Source organism: Rhyacophila brunnea, unplaced genomic scaffold (genome assembly GCF_057557595.1).
Source record: "Rhyacophila brunnea isolate RB1 unplaced genomic scaffold, BYU_Rbru_1.0 scaffold_10, whole genome shotgun sequence".
NCBI classification, from domain to species: domain Eukaryota; kingdom Metazoa; phylum Arthropoda; class Insecta; order Trichoptera; family Rhyacophilidae; genus Rhyacophila; species Rhyacophila brunnea.
Genome location: NW_028232752.1, coordinates 38305063 through 38327546, shown reverse-complemented (window position 1 = coordinate 38327546; position 22484 = coordinate 38305063). Strand labels below are relative to the sequence as shown.

Genomic DNA, 22484 nt, shown 5'->3' with positions numbered 1-22484 from the left:
TATATATAATAATTTTGTAAAATCGTAGAAATGTCTTTTTGACACCAGAATCGTAGATGTACCTGTTCGTGGAAAATGCCTATCAAATGACATTCAAATTAAATGCTATTTAAATTAATTAAGTACAGTAAAAAGTCATTTGATTAAGCGTGGTGGGTGGGTAAGTAATTTTATTAACATTATCATACCTTGTATATAATTTCATATGAAACACGAATTTTTGCGAATTTTTTGCGTCACTCTCATATTGCAGAAATTAATCTTTAGCCAACATTCTGTCTAATCTACGCCATAAAGATTATTAACACTGTTTATATATTTTTCCAGATGTGGATGAATTCTCCTCAGCAGATGCCCGGCAGTCCGGTGAATGCCATTCCTCACCCGAATCAGACCGGATCGCCGACCGTCCCGCAAGTGAGATTCAATAGCCCGCATCCTGGAAACTCCACGAACAACTTTGGATCAGGAAGCGTTCCCATGACGGTGCAGCATCAGCCCGGCATCATGCTCTGCCAAGGACCTCCTCAAAGTGTTAAGCCCGAAGATGCTAATAGTCCTGCACATCAACCCGAGTTCCAGGCGCAAGGCAGGCATCCGAATGGATCTCAAGTTCTTTCCATGAGTGGCAGTTCTATTCAGCCACATAATATGCCAGGAGACCGAGAACAGAAAGTTTTGCATCATCAAATAATGCTGAATAATCCGCAAGTTACTAATATTACGTCAATGTCAATACCTCAGACTAACATCAACAATCAACTGAGCGGTATTAGTCATGTTATCGGTCCTAATGGTCAAATAATAGGGATACAGACCTCGAATATTCCACGTAGTCAGAGTATGGGAAGTATTAATTCGAATGATGGCAAAAGTGTTGCTAAATGTAACACACCCGTTGAGATAAAATCTGACATCAGTTTAAATACTAACAGCTCGAATGATGACTCTAAGCCGGTGATTCATATGCAATCGCAGAATATGCAGCTCATGCCTAACGGACTTATAATTCCTTCATCCCAATCTTCAATGCCAACAAATCAGCTACAGATAAATCCTTGCAATATTAATGTTATAAACGGTTCCAATATACAACAGCTGCCACCGGAAGTCATTCAGAGAATTAACCAACAGCAGCAAATATTTATTCAACAAAATCAAAAGCAAATGGAACTCGCAATGAAGGGAATTAAGACTCACGTCATGTCTCCGAGCTCTCAAGCGAACATTGGCATAAGGACGAGTACTTATAGTGATGTCAACCGAGGCAATCCTGCCCCTAATCAAAATCAAAATCAACTCATCGTTTCTGGGAATACTGTTATGATGACCAATCATCAAAGAATGCCTCCTTGGCAAATAAATCGAATGAACAAGCTGCAGCAGGCCAATCAAAATCAAGCGATGCAGAATTTACCTAATAAGCAAGAAATGAGACCGAACCACAATATGGAATCTGTGGATTCAGGACAAAATATTTTATTTCAAGAAAGTTCACATTCTGTGGATTCAAACTCTGGTCTCGGTGCACATTTAGTTACGAACCAAACTGTTGGCTCACAAAATATTTACTCCAGAGTTCCACCGTTACATCATCATTCCCCGCAACAAGCTTGGCCTGAAGAAGTCAACAAGAAGAAACCGAAATCCGGAAAGTCTGTGAAAAAGGCAAGACAATATAATGGAATCGAAAGCCAAAGAATTAACAATGGAAATCAAGGAGGAGCTAATAACTTACATAATTCCGATCAAAGAAACTCATCCGATTACCGGCCTAATCAAATGCAAAATTTGTATCCTAATCTGTCGAGTCCAAGTCCATCTTTTATGGAAGATCCTAGTGGATATTTAGCGCAGCAGACAGCACTTATGAATAGTACTATATCCAGGCAAGTCAGCTTAAACATGATGCCTTCCAACAATAACCCAATTCAAAATAATATAAACCCAAAAAATAATAACCACCATAGTGATTTGAGAGATGGAAACAATTTTAATGGTAATCAAAAACCATTTATTCCTCGTAGCGGTAATGCTAATGCAGCAAATATCAAACCAGATTGTGGAAACTCAAATGCGTCCAAAAATTCAGAAAATCCTGGATACAACAGTTCACCGACGCAAAGTAATATTCCTGATAGCAGTATTAATATAGAAAAATCTATGGAAGATAATGGTAATTTGCAGCAGCTACATTCACACTGCCAAGGGTGTATAGCAGAGATGAATGCCTGCAAGGAAGAAGAGTCTGCCAGAAATATGAATGCTAATGATTGCGAATCGAGATTTCAAGGTGCCGGGTTTCAAGCAAAGCTTCAGAACTTCATGCAAAATATCTCATCATCTAAATCAGAGGCCAGCTCACAACCTGGAACCCCTAGTCCAAACCAAAGTTCTGATGAAAATCCAGTCACTTCTTCGACATTCATTGATAGACCTGGTAGTAGATCCAATAACATGTCAGCTGACACAAACACAAGAGGTCCTATACAAGGTGGAATTATTAGTACCAGTAACGGATCGCCTCTGGAGACTTTCAGCCTTCCTGAACTATCTCCGACTCCTTCTAATAGCTCAAGAAATACTGACACTCCGCAGAGTCGAAACAGTGGAAGTATTCAGATATCATCGAGTTGTCCATTCACTATTCCCAGCCCGGCATATTCCTTTCAAGGATCTTCCAGAGAAAGTATTAATAGTAATCCGGCCACACCTTCACCTGGTCACAGCCAGAGTTATGTAACGTATAGCTCACCGGGACCTTTACCCAATCATGGGTCAAACCACTTGATTATCTCTTCCCACATCAATAGTGATGGAGTAAATACATACAGTTTACGGAATAGTTCTTCAAATGATTCTAATGAAAGTACGCTGATGCAAGTCGATCCGCAAATGCAATCTGTAAATAATAGAATAGTATCGCAAAATAGCAACAATGCAATATCAGGATATTACGTTCCGTCCCACATGGCAGTCAGTTCGGCCAGTGGGAACCAAGGAGGACAAATGTTCGTCCATACAAATGGTATTGTAACAACTATGGCGAGCGGACATACTCTGAGTAGAAATACTATTACATCAGTTTTGGCTGGTAAGGCGCAGACGGCAACGACTTCAGTGAACGTGTCATCCGCTCTGCCATATATTTATCCGCAGAATCCCAGTTCTACTACCACTTCAAATCAAAATATTCAGTTTTCGCATATGAACAATCCACAAAACTATCCTGGGCCCGCTGCGGGTTCTCAGGCACAAACTCTGGTGTCAAAATCTCCTCTTGAAATGGTTCAAAGTGTTGTGAGCAGTATACAAGTGGCCCAATCGAACTGCGCGTCAGCCCCGATTGCATCTCAGCCGGCCACTCAAAGCCAAGCCAAAAATACTATTAACAACCATAGCATGCATTCGGGTCATATCCTGATGCCTTCAAATAGTCAATTTTTGGTGACAGGATCCGGTCAAGGTCACGTGATGGCACCCCCTCCGCCAAAAGGACAACAAATGCAGCCTCTCCCGCCGCTTTCTGCCTCTCCATTAGTGACTACTGTTACGGGTTCTATGTCACAAGCAATACCAGCCGTGCAACAGGTCATCAATCAGCCTACCGTTCTTGTCAACACTCTGCCTTCTCCTTTCATGCTTCAGTCGCAAATGATGACAGTGGACGGACAAGTTGTCAATCAAAATCTTCAAATGCCCCAGATTGTTACTGGAAATCTAATTTCTCAAGGCCAGATGATGGAGGGACAGGAGGGCAACCGGAGTCAAGGAATTATGCCGAGGCCTGCATTACTATCACCCGATTCCGGTAAGAAGAAAGGAAAGAAGCGGAAAGCCCAAGGACAAACCGTTGCTTCTATGCTTCACATCGCAGCGCAGCACAGTCCTGGAAATGTATTAGTCCAACATAACACGCAGCAGCAGCAACAATTTCCTTCCCAAGGATTCCAAGTCTCTCCTAATGGCAATATATCTGCAGCACCGATGCTTCAAGCTTTGACTATTGTGTCCGGTAAGGGTGGAACTCCTTCCCACATTGTTATGAATGGCCAAGGGAATGGCAATTTCGGATCTCAACAAATTATCGCAAACTCGCAGGGCGGCCAACATATCAATCTTCTTCAACCTGTTAACTTGCTGAACGGTACCACTGGAGTCGTGCAAAATTTCCCTACATTCCAACAGTTTATTGTTCCTGGACTCGGAGGCATGGTCATGACCTCAGACGGAACGGCCATCCTTCAAGACGCATCAAACATGCCAATGCAGTTGCAAATTCAAAATGTCAACGGTCAAAACGTCTTGACGCCTATTCAAAATCAAGGCATTTTAACAGCAGGCACTACCGGAATGGTCATAAGAACTCAAAATCCTAATAGTAAAATCATCCAATCTCAGCACAGCCCGGGAGCTCAGTTTCTTTCGCCGACTGGCGGTCAAATAGTGATGGGAGGATCTCCGTTCGGCGGTCAGCTAAGTCCCCTCGTAGCCGGGGTCAGTCCCAATCACTCCGTCACCTTCAACACCAGCCCTCAGAGAGGACGGCCCAACATGCAACAAGAATTCATACAGTGCAATCCGATGGGACAGACTTTGATGCTGCCCGTTTCGCCCTCACAAATCGCCGTATCTTCTTCTTCCAACCAACAGAACACGACATTCGTTCAACAGAATACAACAATAGTTCAACAGCAGACAACTATGGTGTCGAATAATCACAACAATCAATTCCAAAATAACAATGTAGGCAATTCAAACAACACAATGCAGTCTTCCTTGAACGATCAGAGTATTATTATAAGCCAGAGCGGAAAGCATAATAATGTAATCAAAGGGCGCCAACATAATATATTGCAGTTGCAAAATCATCCTGTACAAATGCAGCAACAGCATATCGCCATACAGAACTCAAATGAGGGACAAAGTTACAAGAGGATAGCGTTGCAATATCCTCAGATGTTAAATCAAGGAAACGCAGCAATAAAAAGCGAACCTCACATACAGCAAATGATTACGAACGTCAACCAAGGAAATCTGTTAAATCAGCAGAGCATGCTTCATCCGAACGTCCGTCACTCAGTCTCTACACAGACCCTTATAAACCAACAGCAGAACGGTAATAAATCCCCTATGGCGGTTTTCAATCATCAAGTGTCCGGCTGCAGCCCACCTGATACTACCACGCACAGTCCACTGGGGGCCCTGGAAGGGTCGTTAGGCGGGAGTCCCGCCAACAGCCTCAGTGGAAGGAGCTCCAACTCTTCGCAAGGCAACCACGTGGACACCACAACCAGCAGTCCGGAGCCCAACGAACAGGGGTCATTGGTAAATATCACAGTATATCTAATCTATCTTACAGGCGAATGGTTAATTGCATTCTATTGTGCAATTTTTAGTTATGTAGTTTAGTTGGTTGGTTGGCCTTTATGACCGAATCTTTTTGTTGTAAGTTTTTTATTTTCGTATATTATTATGGCCTTGCTATCAATATGAGAATAAAAATATACTTATACAGATTTGTAAGTCTCCATTGTGACTTATCATGTAGGTATATTAACAGTAATACATCACTAAACAAACAATTAATTAATACATACCTAAAATAAGTCACAAAAACAATGCGTCAAATTGAAGGCACAAAGCCCATGATAAGACGATGGCATAAGACATCTCAATTTATCGACCACTCATCTAAAATTGCAAAAAAAAAGGCTCGATTGTTATTGGTCGTAGCCACGCCGCTTCACGTGTGCTTTCTTACTTCGGCATGCGAAGTCAGCTACTATCGTAGCAAGTCACGTTTTTGGCGTAGAGTGTGGCGACCACAGGTGACTGTCGTTAATGTTCGTTTCTCACAACCCCTAATGCTCTTGGCTAAATTTTTCCATAGATAATCTAATAATTCTTCAGAATATTATGTGACTTCTCAAGAACGTTTACCAAATTTTTATGTCATATTATTTCATATTTCAGGCAATGGTAGACTGCATATCAAGTAGCGAGCCTGACACAATTGACAACCGTGATTCCAACCTCTGGGGAAGAAATGACATTATCACAGATGTTCAAGGTAAAAAAGGACCACTTGTAATGGATTGTATGAAAATGTAGTTTTACAACCAATTTACAATCAATAAAAAGGAAGGAAAAAAACACCTATGACACAAGTATTCAAATTCCTTTGTCTTTGATTTCATTGAAATAAGAAGACAGCAAGACAGCATATAACTTAAGTCAATCTTCTTGTCAGGAAATGAACTGTAATACGTCAATTATGAGTTTCAAGAATTCTCGAGAATTCAATATTAGTTTATTGATTTCTCGAGATCTCAAGAATGTGTAAGTCAATGAGTTATTTTATCTGATACAAGTATTTTGACTATGGGATAGTGTAGGCTCTTATCTCGAAGCGAAGTTCAATTCCTGAAAAAAATTAACTTAAATCTGTCCTGTTTATAAAACCATTAAAATAAATAGAATATGAATCATAAAATAGTGGAGCATACTATACCTGCGCATCTATTCTATACGCTCAACTGCTTTCGGCCGCTATCTTGGGTAGGAAAGTATCCAAATATTAGCACTTATTCTAACAATTACAATAAGTTAGTTGTAATTGTTACAATAAGTGCTACGTTTTAACAGCACCTCTCTTGGCTGTGATAAATTTTAGAGTGAGATAGACAGTTTTGACAGTTCAGACAGCTAACTTATTGTAATTGTTACAATAAGTGTTAATATTTCAATACTTTCCTACCCTAGTTGGCTGCCGTAAAGGCCGAAAGCAGTCTTGTGTATAGAATAAATGCGCTGGTATATCACTTTTCATTTTAGAAAACAATAAAAACTTAATAGGTAACAATCGCAAAGCCATCAGATCATGTTGCAGTAGCCTTGACTTGAAATCAGTGTCAAATGAATACAACATTATTTTATATTATAATATCTAATAATAATTGATTATGATTGCCGCCGGATTGGCAAAATAGTGGTGCACGTGATGCATGGTGCACGTGGTTTTTCATTTGGAATGGACTTTCGCTCAGCTCAGTCATTTTGACATTTCACTACGAGCAGTGTTGCTGAGCGTAATTTTTTGATTTATTTTTAAATGGGTACATCAGTAGATTAAAATTAAAGGCTGTCACTTTTCTTTATGAAAATGGAATATGTAGGATTTGAAGCTCGTGTATTGTTATCAGAGGCGCGTTTCCCTAATGCAACATGATAACCGATTCATGAGAAAAATTAAAAGGGGGCCTCTGAAGAGTTAAAGCATGCTTGTTAATAAATTATATTGAAATTTGAAAAAAGATGTATATTTCTCACAAATTGTGGAAAATAGGTATTGCCCAAAGCATAACTAAATCCCTGCATAGCAGTAGGGGTTCTAATAGCCCCTGATTAGAAGTAAAAATATATTAATTAAGGAGGTAGATACGAAAAGTGAACAAAACAAAAAAATGTGCCACGTATGTAAATTTGTATTTTTGATATCGATCTCTTTTCAATTAACTTGTAGGTAGGTAACGGATGCACCTATAAATATTAAGCAATTAACAGAGATAATAAAAATTAAAAATAGTTCAAATGCATTGATTTATTTGGAAAATTAAAATTAGCTTGTTCATTTTTTTTATCATAGAGGGCCTCAAAATCAGTCAATGCATCGGGCCTCTACGTCACTAAATTCGCCACTGCTTATTATAATATCATAAATAATTTACTAAAATGATGTTCAATACATATTATCTTTTCTCTAGTATAAATATGATTCAATGAAAAATCATGTTTTCGCCTTTTCCTCACCAAAATATCAGCAGAAAAATTTCAGTGGACATTGCAATACTGGTAGGATAGTTTTATTTTTCGTAAGATTGGATTGTTGCAGTAAAATACTTAAATAGGAAAATAAGTCAATAAGATTTATACGAATGGCTATCTACTATGTCTCTTAAAAGGTAATTTAATATAACTTTCACTCCGTGTAGGCTCATATGCTCGGCTTAATGAAACTGTGGTCATTCATTTATTTGAAAATCATTAGTATACCTATCAAATAAATTACAATATGCTCACTTTATCTGTAATAAAAATCGGGATAATAGAATTTATTTAGAGGTGTGAAATTAAATTGGACCAATTATTAATAACGATTTTACCTAGGAGTCCGGTCACAAACTGGCCGCCGTGTAAGAGCCTTTCCACACGGGCGATTTATAAGTGTTGAAAAGTGAATAATAAATGAATTTTAAAGGTTTTCTAATACTAGACAACACTGTACGCTGGTGGAGTCTCGAGAGATTCAAATATTTCTTTGTAAGTTGTGATATACATCCTATCCATGGCCCCCGCATCCTGAAGCGGGCCTCCGGGCCAGGACCTTAAGCGGGCCCACCTACCTATCGCTAAGGTTAAGGACAGTGTGATGCTCTCAATAGTGTTTCTTTAATTTTACACGGGAATTATCATTTAAGTATATCAATCATCATGTCACTCAAAAATTAACTAAAAGAAAAATCAAAAATAATTATTGCTATTCAGTGAAATATATTATTTCAAAAGATTGATATTTTGTTTATTACGTGTTTGCGAAAGAGTCTCTAAACCCTGTGATTTTTCTCATTTCACTAAAGTTTCTATTTAATACGATAAGAATCTTTAACTTTGTTGTCAAACAATATTTTTATTATTACTGTCCTTCTATTTTGTTACATATTTTGTTTTGGTGCGGATGTAGTTTAGTCTGTTTTTACAATGTTCCAGCCACCCTTTTGACAACAACAACAAAATAAATAAAGTGTCATGTATGATTTCAGGCAAATGCATAGTTAGCCAGCACATACCCAACCAGCAGAACCAAAACTCATTCTACACGGTGGACTCTTCGGGGATCCACTTCAACAACCAAACCATCACGGTGAGCTCCGTCAACAATCAACAGAATCTCACGATTACTCCGGCAAATTATTACCAGAAGGTCAACTCCAAGAGGAACATTCAAAACTCTATCATGATGATGTCGGCGAATAATCAAATGTCACCCGAGAAGATGTCCAATAAAGGCATGGTGAATGCCATGGGGGCCGACGCTCAGAATCAAATGATAAATAGCCGACAGCTTGATCAACTTGAGAAGAATCAACACCATGCCGGAAGAAATAACACGGCGAGTGGAGAGACTCAGAGGAATTTTAATAACATGGAAGGCATCGCTACTACTGGGAATGGTATTAAAAGAATCTCCGTATCCAGTGCAAATGGTAAGTAATATGTATTAGTCTTTTATTGATATCCTTTCAATAACACCGATTGCGGGTGAACTTGATTGAATTTAAATTCTAATTCATGAAAGCTTTGTATTACTCCATAGGAATCAGTTTTATTCTTTGTGATGCTATTCATGCTTTTAGCAATTTTTGTCAGACTCAGTCAGTATATTTTATGTTGATAATGAGTCCATTTTTGAAATCGCATCTTGAAAGAAAAACATGTTTTGTCAATGTGCATATGGCCGAATGGCTGACAACCAGTCCTCATAAACAAAACCTACACACTGGAAACCTGTATGATTTACTTATGAGTAGAAATTAATTAACTTTTTTACTAATATATTATGTAATATCATATTGCTTTGTAATGGCATAGCAATCAATTTAATTTAATTAATAGGAAGATGGTTATGTTATCCCTAATCTTAAAAAAAAATTCAATTTGACGATTTCCAAAGGCTGGTCAATTTCTATACTTATTAGTAATTTTTACGACCTTTTATTAAAAGAGTAACGCATTTGTATCTGCCAGTTTACATTCCATAGGTAAAATATGCATACCTAGAGCCAGAAGCTACTGAAAGGCGAAATCCTGGTTGACAAAACTGATTTTTATGGAATAGTCATCCATTAGAATTTTAATATTTTATATGTTTAGAATTTGTATGGAACCAAATTTCTTATCTTTAGCAAAAATAACAATTCCTAGCTGTTGTGTATATTATGTGATTAAATTTATTGCAAATATGAATATTGACACATCGTCCTGTCACTCATGACAGTGTTTTACGATAATTCTCATGATTTCTCTGCTATTCATTTCTGCTCCGTAATAATTACGTTTCACAAATTTATCTTTACTAAATATATTTTGATGTTTGGATCCATATAGATAATATTATACTTTTCATTAATACATTTGTCTCTGTGAATAAATTTCGTCACTGATAATTATTATTGTATTCAAATATATTGAAAACTTTAAATTAAAATATATTATATTTACAAATTATTTTTTTATTCATAGATTTTTTTTAAAGTGTTGACTGAATTGCCAATAAATATAAAAAAATAATATCTCTTGCAAACGTCATGTCTTGCAAAACCATGTCTTCATTTCATAATAATTACTAAGGGCATATTTGATTTATATTAAAGAATATTTTTCATTTTATGTTTGACTTTAATTTTTTACAGACTTGTTTTCTTTTCACATTCATAAATATACATTTAGAACATTTCCACATTTGTATAAGTAGACAACTTTAAACATGAACTTTAATATAATCTTGAAGCTCTGCACTAGAAAGACAGCTTTTGTATTCATAATATATATTTATTTAAATTCAGGAGACTTTAACCTTACCAAAAATATTTCATTCTTCAGACATACAAACATGTAATATCTTAAATGTGTATCCTCGTTTGCAACAATCATTTTGTCTAAAATGGAGACGAATATTTTTACTGCACTATTCTGGGGTTATCATTTTGTTTAAGATCCATCCTATTGCTTTTTATTCTTATAAATTATAAACATATATTGCATTTTATTGCTTATTATGTCTCATTTATATTAATTCATCACCATTATTATAATTATATTATATTTATTTTATTCACTCATTCTGAAGTTTGGTTCTTTGCCTTATCAGTTATCAGTTATCAGTTATCACATCATCGTTCATTATATTTTACCAATTTGATATCCCATAATGAATTCACTAATAAAGTAATAACTCTTCATTGACATTCCTATGCAATACATTACAGAAAATGTTGTGTCTTGTATTTGGTTATGCGGTTATGGTATACTAAATGTTCCGCTGGCTTTAACTAACATAATATTATAAATATATTTCTGTACATTGACATACATATTGACATAACATGCAGTTGCTCTTTATCGTTTGCCATAAGTAGAGGCCTAAAGTTTTCTCTAGAATTTGACTTTGCGTAAAAGTGAGTGGTTTTTTTCTTTTAAAATAAATAATATAGCTTAAATACTTCATTAAATTAATAAGTAATTATTGTTTTGGAATATTTATTTGTGATTTCTATAGCTAAACGTTACGCCTCTTTTTTAAATACCATGTTCATGTATTGTTTGTTGTAGTACATATTGTACAATATGTTTTTCTGTATCCGATGAAATAAATTATTCTTTAAGAGCAATTGTGTGTTGAATCCTATTTAAGTTATTATTAATATTTCAGCCTTTGTGTATATATTTTATTATGGTGATTTGTGTGAAATTCTCTGTACCTACACTAAACAAAAGTTAAAAGGGATAACAACTGTTAATACAAGATACAGCCTTGTCTCCGATAATACCAAACCGTTGCATTGTAAATAATACGACACAAATAATATATTGACTTTCATAATTACGGTTTGCTATTATCGGAGTATTGTGTAAGCACTAATAATTGGTCATTTCTGATTTCGTCACAACGTGAGATATTATTTAATGGAATATTGAATTGTTTCACATTACATTCACGCTCATCTGTTCTGTTTATTTCCGTTCTATGTTCATTGTCATTTTATCGATTTGGTTTTTTCCGTGTCATATTATAATATAAATTGTAAATATAATACTATGTTTTATAATACATCATCCATTTTCTTTATAGCGGGATTGCGATGTTAAAAAGCTTTTCACACTGCATGTTTTATACACATTCCTAGCTTGGACCTGTTTCTTTATTTTGTACTATCGCAATAGGCGGGCAACTAATGGAATATAACAATAATTTTAAATATCTAAGTATGTAATTATATTTCACACAGATTATTAGAAACTGTACACCTGAAAAAATACTTACTCGTGTGTAATCACAAAAATTAAATTTTTCAAAAATTACAATCAAAATTGCTATTGAAGCATTTAATAGATCAGTTTACAAAATGATTTGACATTATAAGAAGGTTTATTTATTCATCCACCGCATGTCTTCCTCATCATCTTTTATCATAAATCATTGCACTTACATTACCTATCATCACTTTACTACCTTTGCATAGCTATACCTATAAGAAAAGACATTTCTCTCCAAAAGTCACTACAAATTTATTGTATTGATTATTATATGCAATTGCAGCTCTATTTTATTGTAATTAAAGTCCTGTGAGCTATTCTCGTGAATAGATTATTATTTAGAATTAACGCTTCCAATGTGTTGGTAAAATTTTTCAAATGTAATAGACTCTGAAGATTCACCCGACGTCTCAAATGTCTCGAATGCTACTGACACCGATTCGCTACCGGAAGGCGCGATCGAACCTTTCAAAGAAGGAGATCTAGTGTGGGGACCCGCCAAAGGCTACGCTGCGTGGCCGGGGAAAATCGTATCAAAGAATCGAGTGAACGGAAAAGAAGACGGTAAAGTTCTGGTCCGGTGGTTTGGAGGGGATAAATGCCTCACCGTCGTGGACTCCTCTAAGTTGCAGACGCTCTCCGAAGGACTGGAAGCGCACCACGCGGCCAGAACGAAGTGTAGAAAGTGAGTCAGATATGTGAAAGACATCTTGTTATTTATCAAATAGGATGTTTTTTTATTTAAGAGCGGTCGATCATGTCAGTGAGATTTTAATTCCAGATTTTAAAATTGAATCATCCGTTTGATACAGAAACATTCAGCGTAGCCGATAGGGGTTTTTCCGAGGATTTGCTGACCAAAATCCTTACACTGCAGTCAAGTACCGTCACGACTCACACAGTTATTTCAAAATTCTTAAGACAAATGAAGTGCATATCCCTAAATTATTCCTCGGTTATTGCACTTCAGTAATACGTAACATGCAGGGCTTCGAACCGGAACTGAACCGAAAACCGGAAAAATCATTATTTTTGTCGGAATAAAAACCAGAACCCAACCGGAAAAAAATATTGATTTTTTCGGTTCGTTACATGTTCAAACACGCACATAAACATGATCTTACTCCCAACTTCAGTTGTTGCGACGCATCTCGACATAATTCTCATAATTGATAATACAGTCGAGCTCGGTTACGATCACGGATATTGCGAGATCTCAGATGTAACGAGGAAACATTCGTTGACATTTTAGTTTATGATTTTCTCCATACATTTAGTCACTTTTATAACGAACTCCTTATCGGATATACCGAGCTAAAATATCGTCAAAAATTTTCTTAAAACTGTTAATGTGTGGATCGTTTAAAAACATTTCGACCCTAAGCAATAAAATCCGACAGACAGGATGCCGCCGGGTTCGTATTACGTTTATGACACTAGTTCAGTGTCTAAGTACCTACCTACCTAATTGGCGATTTCGCAGACAAGATTGAAAAAGTAACCACGCATTTGGTTGAAAAAAAATCAAACATTTGTGAAGTAAGTAGGTACCTACCAGTGTTCATTACAATAAACAACTTCTTTTGTAGTTTATGAATGCCATGCTTGTTTCGGGGAAAAATTCTAATTGTGTATTTTTGTTTGAATTTCGACTTTTTGTGTTATGTAACCGCTCATTTAAAAATACCTATTCTCTGATATAACGAGTAACGCTTATAACGAGCAAATCCAGTCGGTCCCATCTTCCTCATAATAACCAAGTTCGCCTGTATATTATTTTTAAAAATTATGGCTATGGCCGTGTAGTGCAGCATAACAATCGGTTTCGGAGCGTGGCGCCGGGTTATCATACAAGTACCATAAAATATTCTAAATTATGGTAGAAAGTAAATTTTTATTACAAATAAAAACATTTAAAAATTAATCACTCGGAGCTGAACGGAATACTGTTATTTTTTTCAGTACAAAAACCGGAACCGAACCGATATATAATTTTTGACTTGAACTGGAACAAAATCCTAAATGAAATAAAATAACGGTTTGAAGCCCTGCTAGAAAATTTATATATTTAATTTAGAACTTACTACAGATTATTATTATATTGAGTTTTACCTGTTTCCTTTCCGTTACTTTGACAACTATGATTTTTACAGTGTCACACAACATAGCACATATTATATTCCACATTTATTTACATGAATTTTATATTATGAATATTGCAAAAATAGAGAAATCATTCTGTGGTAAAAAAGATTTATAATCTTGTAGTACAATATTGCTATGAATGCACCATAACAGTTCTACTTTGTGATTAGTTGGAATCGGTGGAGATTCATGAATCCCGGTGTCTTTCTCACTGACACATTATGTTTGGCCGGGTCTTGGATATTCTCACAATTTGAAATAATATTAACTATTACATCATTTTATTGTAATTTAGTCAGGAAAAAAATGTCATTATGTTTTTAAAATTATTTTTACATTAAATAAAGAAGAAAAAACACCATATTATTATGTATTATGAAGTATTATAAATTATCTACATATTATGAATAATATGTATCCATTTGAATATCAGAGCCAACCTTACTGACAATACAAATACTTTGATATTTGTAGTAATGTCATGTTATTGTTGGTTGTTTTTAATCAAAACTGTATTAATTTATTTTATTAAAGGGGGAGAGGGGGAGAGGCATGCCAACAGAGAACCTAGCGGAAAAATACGAAGCTTGCAATTTGAGATTTTTTTTTGATAATTTACAATTTCAACTGTATTAATTAATAATAATGTATCTGAAAACATTAAAAATTTAATTTAAAGATAAACTTATTGTAAAAAATTGAATAAAATGTGAATTCGTTGCAGGGTCACATCTTATTATTACATTATACTTTATGGTCTTATTTATTATTAAAATTTAGTTTATTAAATTTTCCATTTTTCGTCGTTTAGATTTTTGACTAATTCATCGTTTTAATATTTTTTATATTTATTTTAAAAAACATCGATTTTTATAAAAATATAAATGTGTACAACTTGAAATCCATTTTATTTATATGTTATTATTATTTTTATTAACATGACCATAAAATATAATGTAATAATAAGATGTGACCCTGCAACAAATTCAATTTTTATTACATTTTTTTACAATTGTAAGTTTATCTTTAAATTAAAAAAAAATAAAAAATCTTTTTAATATTTTCAGATACATATTAATTAATTAATACAGTTGAAATTGTAAATTATCAAAAAAAAATCTCAAATTGCAAGCTTCGAATTTTTCCGCCAGGCTCTCTGCCGGCGTGCCTCTCCCCCTTAAAGATCAATAATTATTGCAAGTATGTAATTATATTTGTTTTTATCTCAATGTCTACACCGATATCAATACATATCCCACTCTAATGGCCATGTCACATTATGTGGGTTGTGTTATCCATAATATAATAAATCATTTTTAAAGTGTGCAGTAGTTCTAAGCTTAAATTAAACTATACTGATTTGTGTACCTGGCAAACTTTAGGAAACCATTTGTTTATGTCTTAAATCTTAACCGATAATGGTCTTTATTATTTTCAAAAATACCTATAAAAATTCAGTTGATTTGTAATCTCGGCAGTCTTGTATATTATTATTATATCTGTTATCTCTTTTTAATTTTTGAAAAGGCTGAAATATTTATTAATATATTGTTTTATTTTGTTAGTAATCGTTGTATGGGCTAATACAAATAACTGTTGTACTATTTATTGTTTGTTGAATGAATACCTAAATATCATTTTTTTTTTGTGTAGATTGAAGAATTTAAGTTTTTATCAGTAAACAGTCGCAAATTTTTGCTTTTATGTTTCAATTACTTATCTTGGTTTTTTTTGTGTGTTTAGAAGTAGGAAACTAAACGGGCAATTGGAGAAGGCAATCCAGGAAGCCATGGGAGAACTGGACCTCATCACGGAACACTCCGAAACGCATCAATCGAGAATTCGATCATCCAAGATCGATTCATCCTTTACCGAGTCCGGGGAAATGGTCACCGGCGGCCCGTTGGACAACGATTCCAATGAAGCCGGCTCGACCGTGACAAAACACAAACAGAGTATTTCTCCACTCGCTGCAAAGAATACTGAAAGTAAAGGAAGAGTTTGGAAAAGTACATCTTCAAAGAGTACCAGAAACAACAATACGGGGAGCGTTGTCAAGATAGCTCCGCATCCCTCGGTATCGGCGATCACAATGTCCATGAATAACGAAGGCTCTAAAGGAAGGCTGAGAAGCAGCCATCGATGACAAGACGAACCGGGAGAGAGCGAGAAAGAGATGTCTCCCTCTCCCTCCGCATCTTCGATGCTTTATATTCTGTTCACTCCTTAAAATTGTATTTTACATTTCACCCACCGTACTACATATCAACATAATAATATAAAAGTTAATCATCCAGCTGAGTAAATAAAATTAAATATTTACATAAAAAAAGAAGTAGGTGAGTAAATATTTATTTTTATTAGCTTTGACTACCATCGTCATATTCTTCAAAAGACCAATTTATAATATAAGTTTTGTATTATAAATACTCAATTTTAGAATATCATCTCACACATTATAACATTATATGTCAGTGATAGATTTTTAGTACACTTATACTAGTGTGATGTCCATGCCTATAAGTATTTTATAATGTTCTCAATAATACACACTAAGTCCGTGTAGTTCGGTAGGTAAACATTCCTGTGTTTTGTGTAACATAGAAACATCACTTTGTTTAGCTATTGACTGTATATTTTGAACACATTAGCCTATACATTTTCCATATAATATTCATTGTATACATAAATTACAACTGAAACCAGGCCTACATATTATATCAAACAGTAAATTACATTGAGCACTATTAAACTATTCAGCCAAACTTAATGAAATATGGCCTCTTAACATTTATGGTTAGTTATGCTGTATACAGTATGAGAAATTCTCTCCGCAAAGTGAAACTTTTAACTAATATCTCGTATATTCATGATTAATCAAAACTCAAAGAATATGTTCTAATTAAATTATAATATGTAAAATATATTTTACATAGTACATACTCTTAATATACACTAATACACTTATCATCCCGGGTAGATTTAATAAAACTTTAATGAGAATACATTTGATTAGATTAGGTAATTGATTAATATTATTTTGGTTAGAGCAATATAATATCCATTGACCAATTTATTCTGACACAAATGTAAAGATATGTGCTGATTTGAAATGACTTACACAATATGGACATTTTAGTACCGTTTATGTAAAGCTATTTTAAATACCAAACTATCGATGTTTGCTTTAGAATACATAGTATGCCATTGTTTATTATGGTAATATAATAAATAAGAGCCTTTCTTGTTTTTAATTTTGCATTATAAGTATTCATTAACATTCAATTGACTGTGATTAATATTAACCCTAGTAATAATAGGAACAGATTTAAGGAAAATCTTATTATAAAGAATATTTAATGCCGATGCAATTTTTTATTGTGCCTATTCAAATAATTGCCATAGTCAACTCATTTAATGTCAGTAATCGTTTTGAATTTCTTTAAGGCTTTCGTTTTATTCAGTAAGTATCTGTATAATGGTATGGCAAGTATTTAGCTAACGCATCCAGCAGAAAAGATCAACAAAATACTATGAATATTGGAATTCTGATTATCTTTTAGTAACTAAACATTCATAATAGAATATAATAATGTATGTGAATTGATAAGGTTTATTGTGATGATTTGTTGATATTGTCACTTGTCATTATAATTCATAGTTTGATGTAGGTATTGCAATTTTGGTATTTTTATGGACCCCCTGCAGCATTGGAAAAAGACTATGCATCTACTTAAAATGTGAATAACGTCTTGTCCTTAGTAGTGACTTTTAAATACAATAATTTTCCATATATGTATACTATTTATATGCGGAGTTAATACTGATGTGATAAACTATTTGGCAATAAATACTCACCGTTAGCTGCATATACTTGTCATGTCGTTTATAATACTTGCCAAAATGTTGTTGGAATATGTATCCAAAGAATGAACACTGTCTTATTTTATAGGATAACAATTCCAAAAATGTCTCTTACGCATCAACAATCAAAATTTATTGTATGACATCACAATGATTAAAATAAAATTTTATTATAGTGTAACTACACAATTTTGTAAAATATCATCATCTTATGTTATATAGCTTAATTAATGTTACATATTAGTCATGTGATGTATGATAGATATTAAATGTTTTTAATTATTATTTTAAAACAATAATATTTGTATAATATACTTACCTATTATTATGTGTAAATATATTAATTCACGGGAGTTTGAATATTTTGCAGCTCATCTACCTACTCCATATATTTATAGTTTAATAAGACAAATTATAATATTAATTCTAGTCAAGTTTTGGAGAAGTCTAAAAAAGTTGAGCATATGACAATAAACAAAATAAATCCTGCTTCTATCTATGGAGGTGTATGTATTTTTTTTATATCGAGATGATTGAATTTAATTTAAGTGATTTCTCAGCCGATATTCTCTCAATGCAGCCATTACTCATACATAAATTTTATAAGTGCGCCATATTTATACAGAATTTATATAGGTACTTATCAAGATTTATAATGCTGTAACTGTAACTTGTTCCAGTAATGATATCATCATATGCTGTTTGAAAGAGTTTGTTATCCAACTTATTGATAGTAATTAATAATTACTAATAGGTATGTTATTTATTTAAAATTTTTGCGTAATAAATATTAATGATTATAATTGCATTTATTTCTCTGCTAAAATGCATTATATTTTTAATATGTTGTATATTATCAAAATGTACAAAGAATGTTTAGTATTTTTCCGTGTTGGTATTTGAACTATAAACAGGCTAGTCTGTTTTATTGCAGTATGTAGAATTTTTGTAGTATTAACTAATTTATTTGTATTTTGTAAATAATTTTATCTGTAGACATTGCACTCCTTAAATTTATAAATTTCCGGTGGTTTATATAAATAGATAATAGATTATAGAAATGCAGTATTGAATTTTAGAAAAATAATCATTGAAAAAAACTTATAATTATTAACGAAATAAATTATATATATATTTGCATAGTGTTTTATCGAAAAAGATTAATATATATGTTTATACATGTTTAAATATGTGATTATGCATAATTTTCAAATTATTAAGCAGTAGATGATAGATGATAGGCAAACGTACGCTTTTCATGTCTGAAATGAATGATTAATAAATGGGAATTTTCAATAATCAATAATCAAAATCATAATAAATCTATTTGTGTAAATTATAATCATTTCCTATCTGATGTTTGAAATTTTGTATATATTCTTAAAGCACGTAAAATGGCTACAATAATAGACTATCTTCTTTAATTGTTATGTTTTCATCTTTTTGAATGAAGAAATGAGCGATTTAAAATATATGCGCAGAATTATTATACCTATGTGTTTTGTATATAAATTAGATTTGAAGGAATAAAATGTGCAAGAATTTTAAATGTGTTCTTCTTTTTCACCGCATTGGATATGTTTATTAAGCCCAATCGATTCCTTGGTTCCTAAACATTAAATAATCCCGTAGTCCCAGAAAATTGAACAGGTGACATGACTCAATAGATATAAATTAATCTGATAATACCAAAATTGTCAAATAGACCTTCTCGTATACAGATGGAGTCTAAATATATGAAAGTGAGACAAAAAAGGACCTCTAATATTCATACAAACTAGCAGAGCCAGCTGGCGGTCGCCAGTCTGTCTCGCTAGGTCTTGCAGACATCTTGGCGTCCTAATGATATGGTATTGGATTTTAATATACATAATACTATGTATAGACGGCCCCATAGTTTTCCCTTCGGAATGGATTTTCATTCACCTCAGACAGTTTGACATTTCGCTGATTTGTCAGTTTTACGATTTGCAAGTCGTCACTTCCAATATAAATTTTGGGTCATATGCATAGTCTATTCTGGAGTCTGGCCTTCAGAATATTGTCTGACACCACCTCAGACTGCCAGGCCTAGCAGCTGGCAATCGCCGATTGCTACCACTGACGAGCTTAAATATTGGGACCATACCTAAATAAGATTTCATATAAATAAAAAAGGATTTCAAGTTATACACATTTACATTTTTTATAAAAATCGATGTTTTTTAAAATAGTAAGTACTTATAAAAAATATTAAAACTAAATTAGTCAAAAATCTAAACGGCGAAAATTTGAAAACTTAATAAACTAAATTTAATAATAAATATAACCATAAAAATAATAATAATAACGAAAGCTATCTACCAAATATGTGACAAATTCACATTTTTTTACAATTGTAAGTTTATCTTTGACTTAAAAAAAAAATCTTTTAAATGTTTTCACATACAAAAATACAATACAGAAATTGTAAATTATCAAAAAAAGATCTTAAATTGCAAGCTTCATATTTTTCCGCTAGGTTCTCTATTGGCATATTTGATCCCCCTTCTGGGTTTGGTGGACACTGTGCCATATAATTCCAATTTGACGAAATAAGACTTTGAACATTTCACTTCCGTTTTCTTAGCTTACTTTTCCATTGCACTGCATATTTTATAAAAAAAAAAAATTGACCCTTTTTATAAATGACAAATCACCACAGCGATATTTTTGATTATTTCATGAAATCTAGCATTTTTCCTGCCAAATACCTTCTTTACATATTCTTAAAGTAGCCAGCAATGGCAGTAATTCTATTATAGAACCTCTGATGTAGACTATTATTATTATCATTATAAAACTATTAAAGGTGGTTGTAATTTGTAAAGCAAGTTAAAACAATAGTCAATAGATGTCATTATAGGGTCCATTTTTCATCATTTTTCATCTTTTATTAAATTTTAGAAATAGATAATTTTTTCAGGAACAAATAATTTTAATAACTGGACATGCATGGGGTGGCCTGTAACTAAATTAACTTATAAATCTCCGGATTAGTGATGCGCACAGGAGCGAGACACAACACCGAGACAATGATTTATTTGAAAAATTTAAATTTTATTTAGAAAGCAAGAATATAGATTATAGTATAGATAGTGTCCGTATCAAAGAGGTTGGACGGTTCGTCTTCAATCTCTAGTCTGTACTAATGGACAACGGTGTACCTCTATGATGTGTGAAAATAATAGTTGCATTCATTGCTTTAAAACATAATGATTGGAAGATTCCACTGGACATTCGAATTCTTTAAATGTGAAGCTGCAAAAATAAATTATTTACTGATGTCTACAAATATGGTGTCGTGGGTCCCAGGTTCGAATCCTGGGTCTGGTAAGTACACATATTGTTTTTCAATTTGTGTATGAGTCAGAGTATGGACCTAATAAGTTGAGCAAGTGGCTGACATCCATTTCTCGTAAAAACAAAATCTGTTAATACAAACCTTCAGGAGGCCAATTTATGATCTTATTAGGATGGGACATGGTTGGAAGAAGGATTGGTTTGTCAAAGTCCCATTTTTGGTAAAATTGAGTTTTTCATGCAGTTCATTTTCTTTTATAAATAACATAAACACATCGATATCATTAAAAAAAAATTATTTTTCATTATATTTTAGATTATTGATATTTTAAAAAAAAATGTATGGTACAAAACAATCATTCTGTGCTAGTTTGTCTAATGTTTGGCCCAAACGCCGCCGAGGGTTATTGAAATTCCGCCCCCTCTACTGTGTGGTTGGTTAACGGATCGCTCATCCTTTAGCTATACTAACTACGTTCTCATTACACGTTTGAATACATACTATTTTTCATATTAATTTTGTGAAGTTTAAGATCGATATTTTAAACATATAATAAAGTTTAGCAACTAAATATAATAAAAAATTCATCACCAGTTCGTCCTGTACTCACAGAAGAATTAAAGAAGTAAGTATTGTGTTTATCCTTATCACTGCCAGTCAATTTTTACTAGGTGGACACTTGTAGGCCAGCTATTTTTTAAATAAAATAAATCCCTTAAAAAATATGAAGAATGATAAATATTTGTGAAAACTTATAAAATCAACATGTTTCTCGAGTTTATCGTGAATATTTTCACACTAAAATGAAAAATATTGTTTAGAAAATATACACAAATATTTTATTCAGAAATTATGACGTTTACTAGAACTCGTTCGTGGCCTGACGCGACATATATGCTTTGGTGAGTTAAGTCGTCTGTGACACTGATCAGGATTACTATATTTTGTGTGGTGAATCGATTGTACAAGTACCTATACAAAATCTCTGTTAACTCTAACTCTAACTTTACAGACTGACATATAATATCGGTTACAAATACATATTTATTTCTGAATC

At 33.4% G+C, this 22484-nt stretch overlaps 1 protein-coding gene across 2 annotated transcripts in view; it reads left to right on the top strand.

Moving 5' to 3' along the window:
• LOC147079184 (uncharacterized) overlaps positions 1–16544 on the top strand; it is a 491603-nt gene extending 475059 nt beyond the window's left edge. For both annotated transcript variants that reach the window (XM_085954360.1, XM_085954352.1), the window contains exons 6-10: positions 328–5328; positions 5977–6073; positions 8823–9266; positions 12484–12781; positions 15985–16544. In XM_085954360.1, coding sequence (XP_085810486.1) covers positions 328–5328; positions 5977–6073; positions 8823–9266; positions 12484–12781; positions 15985–16387 — 6243 coding nt within the window. In that variant the 3' untranslated portion in view covers positions 16388–16544. The remainder of the gene's footprint in view (positions 1–327; positions 5329–5976; positions 6074–8822; positions 9267–12483; positions 12782–15984) is intronic.
• Positions 16545–22484: the final 5940 nt, after the last annotated feature.